The sequence below is a fragment of the Clarias gariepinus genome, chromosome 16 (assembly GCF_024256425.1).
Source record: "Clarias gariepinus isolate MV-2021 ecotype Netherlands chromosome 16, CGAR_prim_01v2, whole genome shotgun sequence".
Taxonomy (NCBI): Eukaryota; Metazoa; Chordata; class Actinopteri; order Siluriformes; family Clariidae; genus Clarias; species Clarias gariepinus.
This window is the reverse complement of record NC_071115.1, coordinates 5,488,100-5,499,373: the sequence shown is the minus strand read 5'-3', so window position 1 is coordinate 5,499,373 and position 11,274 is coordinate 5,488,100. Positions and strand designations below refer to the sequence as shown.

At 39.0% G+C, this 11,274-nt stretch overlaps 1 protein-coding gene across 1 annotated transcript; it reads left to right on the top strand.

Moving 5' to 3' along the window:
• Positions 1-628: 628 nt before the first annotated feature.
• Positions 629-9,737, top strand: dcaf7 (ddb1 and cul4 associated factor 7). The gene is made up of 7 exons (XM_053514402.1): positions 629-1,133; positions 5,303-5,461; positions 5,559-5,670; positions 6,857-6,975; positions 7,068-7,277; positions 7,373-7,490; positions 8,183-9,737. The coding sequence occupies exons 1-7, from the start codon at positions 996-998 to the stop codon at positions 8,353-8,355; spliced, it is 1,029 nt and encodes a 342-aa protein (XP_053370377.1). The 5' UTR covers positions 629-995; the 3' UTR covers positions 8,356-9,737.
• Positions 9,738-11,274: the final 1,537 nt, after the last annotated feature.

The following is an 11,274-nucleotide window of genomic DNA, read 5'->3' as shown; positions in this document are numbered from 1 at the left end:
TAGTTCATATTGTTTCTGTAGTGTATTTCTAGTACAGTCTTTTTTAGTGACTTCCATGATGTATTTCTAATGTATTTCTAGCTATCTTAGATCTATTTGCAGTATACAGAATTCTAGTGTATTTATTCTAGTTCATATTGTCTTTCCAGTGTATTTTATGGTGTATTTCATAGTGTCTTTCTAGTGTCATTCATGATGTACTGTATTTCTAGTGTCTCTCAAAGTGTATACTAAGTGTTCATAGTAAATTTTTCATGACTTCCTAGTGTCATTCATGGTGTCTTTTATGGTGTCTTTCATAGTGTACTTCTCATATCTTCCTAGTATCATTCATTGTGTATTTCTAGTTCAAAGTCTATTTATTCTAGCTTTTGGAAGTGTAGTGTAAAGAACTAACAGTAGTGTCAGTGTAGTGTACAGACATCTAGTTCATAATGTGTCTCTAGTGCAGTATTGCAGCATTCACTGCAGCATCGTCTTTCTACTTTAAGTCTTGCTTGATAAGCATTTTATTGCAAGCTTCATGCATCTTACAGTGCAGTGCATGCTTGTGTGTGAGACATAAAATTAGGATTTGAATCTCGTCTGCTTCAGGTGGCGACTTTTATTCTGAAAGACATTCTAGATGAGAAATCCTCTGTCTCTTCTGCTGACCCGAAAAAAACACACACGGGAGGCTGTTTTTTTTTTTAACGCAGAAGATTTAGCGCATGATTGATGTAAACCAGGCCAGGATTGGGAAGTTGTGCATGAGTTGGTGTTGAGCAGTGACTCCGCGGAGAGTAACCCGGGTGTTTAGCTGCGTTGCGGGTCGGTGTGTGTGTGGTGTGTGTTTCTCCATGACAGTCTCCTTTGTCTAGAGAGAAAAACAGCAGCAGCAGAAGCAGTGTGGGACATTCTGGTGTGTGTGTGTGTGAACGGCTCCCGGCCTTAACACAGAGCTCTCACACACGGCGGTTGTTTCTCTACAATCTGTGTCTAATCTGAGGGGAGAGATGTCTCTGCACGGTAAGAGGAAGGAGATCTATAAGTACGAGGCGCCCTGGACGGTTTACGCCATGAACTGGAGCGTGCGGCCCGACAAGCGCTTCCGCCTCGCGCTCGGCAGCTTCGTGGAGGAATACAACAACAAAGTAACAATTTCAGCCTCATTCAACTCTTTTATCATTTATAAGCTTTGATGTAATGCTACTTTATTAAACACGCGCGTCATGGCTGGTTGCAGCCGCTGATTGGTTTTTTGTTTTTAGCTCTGTTTCTGTGTTCAGTAGAGACGGGAATCAGCAGTCACCCACCGATACGATATTACCGCGATACCTCGGTACCGATTCGGCGGGGAAAAATAATGCGATTCCGATTTTTTTTTTTTTAATAAATAGCCTGACATTTTTTTTTATCGTTAAAGAAAGTTTAATAAGTAACTAACTGCCGGCCGTTTCTTATAACATTACTTTTGCCCCTTAAAAAAACAAGCGCAACATTTAAACAATACAGCCCAATTAAAAATTTTTACTGAGCAGCGTGTATCTCTGCCGTCCGCTGTAAACTTAGCAAATAATTCACTCCTACCAAGCAGGATAAAATAAAATTGAGTGTGCCATGTTTTACTTCCCCAAAAGCCTCCAAAGTTTCAAAACTCAACTTGACAGTGAATGCCCGGATTGAGGCTTGTGATGCACATCATTTTACACTAATTATCGCTCGCTAAGCAGGTTTTGACACTAATTCCCATTCTTACAGAATTTGAAAAAAAAAAAGGCAGAACGGAGGATTTAACGCAAAGATTTTTGATAATGCAACCCCATAGAAATGCGTTTTTGTTGCTCCACTCAGAAACTTCAGTGGGTGGTGCAACACAAAGGTGAGCATTAAGCTTTATTATTAGCCTTATTTAATATGTGCTTTACTACAAATCATTGCTGCAGCAGCTGTTGGTTTTGAGCCACTCTGTTTACCGATTCAATTACTGTAATCTTGCGATTCACGATTTTTATAAATATCCTGATTGAATATTACATTTCCACCCCTCAATTTTAAACCTTTAAAAAACGTTTACTGGTTAATTAAATGTAACATTAGTTTTCTCACTTAAAAAGCAAGGGCACCATTTAAACAATACAAACTAATTTTCAATACAGTGGTACCTCATCAATATGAATTTAATGCGGATTGGAAAACGCATTTTCACATAGGAAATAATGTAAATTGAGAATATTTGTTCCAGCCACCCAAAAAAATCATACCAATATTACCAATTTTCAACATTATAACCATATTTTTGCATATACAGTAAGTCCCCTGCATAAGAACATGCGTTCGTGTAGGCTCGATCATGGAAGTTAGCATACAGCGGGTATCCCAGGATGTCCAGAAGCAAGCGTAAAAAAGTAGCGATGAAGCTGGTACCACTAAATGGCACCAAGCAATAATGATGGAGACAAAAGAGAAAATAATTGAGAGAATGGAGCGAGGTGAAAAGATAGCAGACATTGCTCATTCTTCTAACATGAATCGTTTTACCATTGTTCCTAAAGAACAAGGACAAGATCATGGGAGATGTTAGTTTTATACTGTGTGTAGCCAATTGTGTTAGTATCCTAGTCCCTAGGCAATGGTTGTTGTACTTATGAACAAATTGGACTTACAAACAAGCTCTCGAAATGGAACTCATTCCATATGTAGAAGACTTACTGTTTAGTTGTGGAAATATATTGGTAATATTTTTGGGTGACTGGAACGGATTATCTGCATTTAACTGCGATGTTTTCCTGCCTCAAATGCCATCAAAGTCTCTGAAGGCACCTCGACAGTGAGCGCGCGGGTTAGGTGGCTGCAAGCATGCAGCATGTGCGTGCAGCTTCTAATGCGGGCATACCGAGCTTCTAACACACACCTTATTAGTCTAATTAGCGCTCGCGGTGTTTTGAGACTGTTGTAAGTATGTGTAATCAGTGGGGTTGAGACTAATTCACTCACTGAGTTTGAAGAAAAAGGCAGATTGGAGGCTTTCCCCACCTCTGGTAATGAGGGTTACAGTGTCAGAGCTCAAGGTCGGCATGATTTAATATCAAAAATCACATCGCAATTATTTGCACACACTTTATTAGCGATTTATTAAACTACAACATGTGACTACCACATGTTTTTTTTTATCCAGACTAACAGCGAATAATTTGACAAATGATCTCATTAAATAAAAAAAATCAAATCACTTAATTAACAAACTCTACATAAATTCCTTAATGTGCGTATATTACCTGTAATAAATAGCAGCTTCTTTGTGGATCGAAAATTGTTTACTTATTTATAGAAATATTTTAGTTATTGTTGGTATAACATAACTACAAAATATAATTATAAAGTATATAAATGTAATTATATATGTATGTAAATTATAATATAAAATAAAATTCATTATATATTTAAAAAACAGAAAAGTAACAAAACTGTTAATTAAAAATGTCGTGTCAATGATGCTAAACCTCTATTATAGATAAACTGCTGTAAATAAATACTTATTTGTTTTGTTTGTTTATTAAATTATTAAAATTCAAAATAAAAACATACATACAGTATAAAATATTTGCTTATTTATTAAAAAACAAATAAAGCATATAAAGGGTCAGAATCTTGAGACTATTTATAAAAACAATTATTTATGTTTGAATTGTCAAATATTTATTTATAAAAACTTTTTTATTGTATTTTAAAAAGGAGTCAGAATATGAAATATTCATTTAAAAAAAAAAATATATATATATATATATTTAAATTAAATGTGAAGGGTACTAAATCATTTATGTACTTAAATATTTAAATAATCTGTTTGACAATTTGAAGATAATGCAAAAATAAATAAATAAATAATGGTAAACAACTTAACTCCAACATTCATATTTATAATATTGTACAATTATACATATATTAATAATTCTAAAATAAATATGAAAATAAATATGTTCACAGTTATTAACTTTTATTATAATGAGTTTATTTAATAATACTTATTGATCAACACTAGGAATAAATATGAAATAAATAAGTAAATGGCTAAATGAATAAATAATGAATATGATGAAAATGAATTATAAATTATAATTTATTAATTTTGTTCTGTCTATCTGTCGGTCTTTACTAAAATATTTTATAGATTTTATTTAAATATTTAATACTAACATATAAATAAGTGTCAAATATTTATTCATTAAATGTATAAATTAAAGTCTCACAGGTCTGTATAACTATTTCTTAAAACAATTCTAATCTAATATTTTTTTTTCTCATACCAATTGTTTAAAAATACTTATTTGCTTAGTTTCTCATTAAACCAAACAAATTATAAAAGGCAATTTTGGTCAATAATCAATAACATTAATTGAAACACATTTGTGATTAAGACGCGTCACTTTACAGCATGTTACTTTATGGCGTGTTTAGTCTTGTAGTGTGTATCGGTGAGTCCGCTCTGGATGTTACACGCTTCATGTGAGGGATCAGAGATTAAACCTCGAGTGTAGACGCTGTCCAGGAAATCAGTGTCAGGAGGAGAAAGAACATTAACTGAATTAACAAAGGGAAATAGGAGCTGCAGTTGGAAAGGGTTACTTAAGACTTTATACTTTATAATCGCTTTAAATATTTAGCACCACACCCGACACATCCGGGATGTAAAAGGTACCACCTGCTAGAAAGCCGTGTCGGCTCTGCTCATCTTCTTGCTGTCCACGTGTGAGATGTGTATCATTGAGGAGGCGTGTGAAAAAAAAAGAAATGATGAAGGAATCGCTCTGTCACCTTTATTAAACTCCAATCACAACCGCTTCTCAATGGTAATACTCCACTGTGAATACTCTTTCCTCTATTGAGAGACCGTTTCCAACAACAACTGCACGACACAACTTCCTTCTCACTAGTGCGACTGGAGATACTGTACACCCCGTCGACAAACACTCATGCAAGTCCAACATATGCGAGTTAAAGTACTGAATATTTTGGTGTATACTGTATACTGTATATGTGCATTTAAGATAATGAAATGTTACAGTTCCTCTCTAATCCTATACAGTTCGCACACCGTCAGGCTGCACAGCGTCCTGTGGCTCGGGAGAAAAGTATTTACGGAGTTTGTTTAGAATTGTTTTGAAATGATAATCAAGATATTTATAAAATTGTGATATTTACAGAATTGCAATACAAATTGTTACAAGAGGTGCCGTGATTATATCATATCCTTTATTACTGTTATGTATCTGATGTTTAAATCATAATAAGTGTGTTTGTGTGTGTGTGTGTGTGTGTGTAGGTGCAGCTCGTGGGTCTGGACGAGGAGAGCAGCGAGTTTGTGTGCAGGAACACGTTCGATCACCCCTACCCCACCACCAAGATCATGTGGATCCCAGACACCAAGGGCGTCTACCCGGACCTGCTGGCCACCAGCGGAGACTACCTTCGCATCTGGAGGGTCTGTAGCCTGCACCGCTTTATCTCTCTCTCTCTCATTGTCTTTTTTTTTTTTTTTATTCTCACTCTGTGTGTCTTTCTCTCTCTCTCCGTCTCAGGTGAACGAGACAGAGACGCGTCTCGAGTGCCTCCTGAACAACAACAAGAACTCCGACTTCTGCGCCCCTCTGACCTCTTTCGACTGGAACGAGGTGGATCCGAACCTTCTCGGTGAGGCTCTGTTCGGACCGTGCATCAAGGAGAAGTTCATTTAGAGCCACCAGCCTTAGAAATCACCAATTAACAAACAGCACCGCAGATTAGAGCCGTTATGAAGCTTTAAAGAGCAGAAGTAGCAGATAAACATCTCAACATCAAGTGTTTGGAGGAAATTATTGTATATTCTGGATTAACGCCTTCAGGATTGCTTTATGTTTAATGTAGGAAGGAATACAAATCAGGAATGACCATGGAATTAGAAGGGGTGCACAAACTTTTGCCCGGTACTGTATTTCCGAAGAGTGAACAAAAGTCTGCATGTCTACACTTTTGTCAAATGCATTTTTAAATAGTATTTAAAAAATAGAAGTATAAAATGTACTATTTAAAAAAATAATAAGTGTTGAATTTCGTCAGTGTATGGAGAGAGTATTTGTAAAAAGCATGCGCAGTACTTGGATTACTTTTTTGATATATGAGCCACATTTGATATATGAGATACATATAACCACAATTTAAGTAGTTATTTAATTATGTTTTCAAAAATGTAATCCGTTGTTCAGACAATTTAGGTCATCCGTAAACCAGACAGCAGTCAATCCCAATCCCTTAGTGTGTGAAAGTCGTCCAACAAGCCCCGCCCCCGATAATCTGTCCCCTCCCCCCCATCTGTTCTTCCTGCTGTTATACCCCTATCTCACCTATGCGGTTTGACTATGCTAGGACCGACGCGCGGAAAGATGGAAACCTAATGATCCATGATGAACCGTACTTATGGCCACTGCGCGAAACCGCGTAGGTGAGATAGGGGTATTAGTAGTTAACAGATTATGGGCCAAACTTGGCTGAGCGATGACGGTAGAATAATTATAAAGGTCTTGACTAAAACAACATGCATGAGGAATCACAAAAGACTTTTCATTTTCAGCAACGGAAAAGTACTCGAACTTGTTACTTTGATCAGAAAGTAACGCTGTAATGTAACTGATCACTTTTTAATGACCGTAATTTTGTAATGTAATTAGTTACTTTAAAAAGTAACGTCCCCCAACAATGACTGTATATAAACGTTCTAAAAGCAACACGGAGAGACAGACATGCTTCAACAGTGACATTGTTTTTCTCAGGTGGTGAGTGGACCCCCGCTCGCTGTTTTTCCCCTCTCTTAGTCGAATCACGTGTCTTTATGTTCCTTTAGGCACGTCTAGCATCGACACCACCTGCACTATCTGGGGCTTGGAGACGGGACAGGTGCTGGGGAGAGTCAACCAGGTGTCGGGACACGTCAAGACCCAGCTCATCGCCCATGACAAAGAGGTGAGACGCGCTCGGGATGTGGTGACTCCTCGGCTGGTACTGTATAGTCATTCGCGTATACGTCTAGAATTCCGTGTGTTTGACGTGTGCAGGTGTACGACATCGCGTTCAGCCGTGCGGGCGGAGGCCGCGACATGTTTGCGTCGGTCGGAGCGGACGGCTCGGTGCGCATGTTTGACCTCCGTCACCTGGAGCACAGCACCATCATCTACGAGGATCCTCAGCACCACCCGCTGCTCCGCCTCTGCTGGAACAAGCAGGACCCCAACTACCTGGCTACCATGGCGATGGACGGCATGGAGGTAACGTCATGTTTGGGGTGGGGGGTTAAGGGACGGGTACTGGGTGTGTGTGTGTGGACAGCGTTAACACCGTGACCGTGTGTGTGTGTTGTCAGGTGGTCATCCTGGACGTGCGCGTACCGTGCACGCCTGTGGCTCGGCTCAACAACCACCGCGCGTGTGTGAACGGCATCGCCTGGGCCCCTCACTCCTCCTGCCACATCTGTACTGCAGGTAACACACACACACACACACACACACACACACACAGTGTATAAAAATTATTCGTATAAACGCATAAACAGTTCAGAACAGAAAACTGCAAAAGTATTGAGCCCCCTCATTTACTCATGCATAAATGGAATCAAATGATGTTGATTTATATAAAATAAATCTGCAAAGTGCCTAAAGATTATTAATTAAAAGATCAGTTGTTTATGTAGCAGCCTCAACAGCGACCTCATTTCCCCTCTCGTCTGTTCCACACACTCAGTATTCAGCATCACTAATCACGGACCTGATCATCTGTCATCATCTGCACCTGTTTCGCACTGGTTCATGCCTTAAGTTAGATGTTTTTTTATTGTTATATGTTATTAATTCCTTAATCGCTATGTGGTTTAACCAAAAAGGAAAAAAAAAAACAATCCTCGGAACAATCTGCTCAGGTACAGGGGCAGGACTGAGACAAAGAAAAGGTCCTTCAAGAAGCCTGGAGTACTATTCTTAACAACCACATTAAAGATACAGGACGCAAAATATAAAGAAACGAATGGGGGGGGGTGAGTCCAGCACTAGAGGTACAACTGAGACACGCTGTACTGAACAACGTGCTACCAGAGACGTGAGACTTGCGAGTGCCTCCGCACACGTCCTCACCTCTGTCCTTCTGTCCCTCTCGTTCCCTTTTTCTCTTCTCTACGTAGCGGACGATCACCAGGCCCTGATTTGGGACATCCAGCAGATGCCGCGCGCCATCGAGGACCCGATCCTGGCCTACACCGCCGAGGGCGAGATCAATAACGTGCAGTGGGCGTCCACTCAGCCCGACTGGATCGCCATCTGCTACAACAACTGCCTGGAGATCCTGCGTGTTTAACAGCGCCGCCGAGGCCGCCGCTGCCACTGACCCGTGCTCTCCCACCAACACCACCACCACCACCACCACCACGGAGGGCGCGGCCAGTCCCAGCGAGAGCCACGATAACGGAGCCGCAGCGGGAGCCGGACCCGGGGCGGGGGCGGGGGTCTGGTTTCTGTGCTGCTGCAAAGGAGTGGAGATGGCAGGAGGACTCGGCTAATGGACAGGATCCTGGGGTTGTGTTCATACGCGAGTGTGTGTGTTCGAGAGAATGCGTTTATAGGTGCGTATATGAACGAGTGAGCAAGCAAGTGTGTGTATGTGTGTGTTCATGTGTACGTCTTGAAGTGTTGATCTGTGTGTGTTAGAGCCGTACAGATCCTCTCTTTTTGGTTTGCAGTGTAGTTGTTCTGCGACGGCTTGTGTAGATATTTCCGCATTTACAGACCAGAGGGTTTATTCATCCATTTGTTTTTTTTTTTGTTTTTTTTTGGAGATAAAAAATAAATATGTTGCGTATTTCCTGTATTTCAAGTAGATAATCAAGACTAGTTACCAAGCAGCAGGACTGGCGTTCGCTCAGAGCGACGTTTTCTTCAGTTAGCCTCAAATCAGACGACGGAAAAAAATGTTTTAAAAGAAGCATCATGTTCGTTTGAGGTTCCTCGATGATGAAACGTGACACGCAAGCACACGCCATGACTGTAAGGACCGCTGCTAAGGTGTTGTTCTTTTTTAAAAAAATGTTTATTTTATTATTACTATGTTTTGTCCAACGTGGTGCCGGTGCTCAAACAAAGACATTTTTTTTTTTCCACTTAATGAAACGTCAGATCCGACACGCAGCCTGGACGGGACATGGTCACTTCGTTCTCATTACTGATCTCATCTTATTTAAACGCCGATTGCTGAAGTGAGCTCGGTCAGTTTGTTGCCATAGCAACGCGAGCATAATCCAGTGTTGGCATGGGGGAAAGGGGTAACCGTTCATATTTGCTTAACGACGTATTCGCACAAGTTGGACCCTCTTTCCTTTTTTTTTTTTTTTTTTTACCCATTCATACACAAGTTCACTCCCTGTTTTTTTTTTTTTTCAGCATGTTTGTGCTCGATGTGAGAGATGTACATACATATATAAAGATTATAAATAAGCTAGGGGCAAGCAGTCATGTTGTACTTTTTTTTTTATTATTATTATTTGGTTGATTTTGCCGTACGGATTCGCCGATATCTGCGGTCTGCCCGTGAACATGTTCAGCTGTGATGCAAGTTCATCGTGCCGGTGCGCTCGCTGTTTCAGGACGAACTGTCGAGTCTTCTCTGAAAGAGCGCGTGTGTGATTACATCTTTGTGCCCAACTGCAATGTTTTTTCTATTAATAAACTCGCATTGTTCTTCCACGCCGGCCTCGTCTGAGTCTTTTGTCTGATAAGAATCAACTTTATCACCACCTGAGCGACTGAAGCAACTCCAGGTCATAACACTGTCTCCGGAGGCTTGGACAGTGGACACCATGCATGATGGGGGCATCGCGTCATGAGCTTCCCTTCTCACCCTGACACGCCCATCACTCTGCACTCTGCAATAGACTCATCAGGTCACATGACCTTTTCCATCGCTCCCAAAGTCCAAACTTTAGCTCCTTAACGAACTCAACTTAGCACTTAGAGTTAGAACTTAACTCTTGGTTTCACTATTACACACAGCTCCTTTTATTCTTTTACTTTTATCCTGATCATTTAACTTCACTTAACAATTCGGCCAGATGTTCACTTATTTAAATCCGAACTTTTTTTGAACATCAGTCACATACAGTCGACCCCAGTTCTTCTCTAATTCTTCTTTAGACCTGACTAATAATTGTTTGCAGAAATCCCAGCAATGTTTGTGGAAATATCCTCTGCAATTTTTTATTTTTTATTTTTTTTTATTTTTTGGTGGCAATACAATTTTTTACAAACAATGTAGTTTACTAAGTTTGTAACATAAAAATTAATGTAATTTCTGTATAACATATAATACTGTATAAGTGTTTCAGTACCTTGAAGAGAACATAAAGCGACTGTAGAGGAAAACGCGGCCTGAGACGGGGAATTATTACCGTATTTACCCGACAGTACTGATACCAAGGAAAACACACTTGCATGAATTACAGAACATGTAGAGGAACAACATCTGTATTTTACATTCCAGCAGTGCGGGAGACACAGCGGTACAGTAGAAGAGTTTACCTTTACATTCTTTTATTTACATTTATTTATTTAATTTTTAAGGGTAATGTATTAAGCTGAGTTTGAAATTAAATTAAAGTGTTTTGGGACCATATTTAGTGTTTAAACTATAAAAATAGATTTTTTTGACCACATCTAAAATGAGTTTTTTCATAATTCAGGGGTGCTTTAAGAACGCAAAACAAGCATTTCGGGGGTTTGACTTTTATTTATATATATATATATATATATATAATTATTATACTTGACATTACCTGATAAATATATAGGCCTATATATATATATATATATATAAATGTATGTATCAGGTAATGTCAAGTATAATAATTTAAGACATTAGAGAAGATCTGTTTGATACTGGGTCTAGTTTTAGAGCTGTTTTGGTCTTTTTCAGTTGTAGTAAATTGAAGGACAATAAATCTTTAAATCTTAATTGGAAATCATATTTTACACAGTGAAATATATAATATAATATAATATTATACACGTCTGTACACTGAAAAATAGTACTTCACTTGACTGACCATGAAATGACATCATTAACAACCTTGCACATTTTTTTAAAAAATTGTCTTTATGAAAAGACCAACTGCATGATAATTAGGTTTGAATATTTTTTAAATTTTTATTAAGGGGTGTTCAAGTCAAACCAGGACTTTTGATTGCACAGAATAACAACACACTTATGAGAGTAAAAAACCCTTTA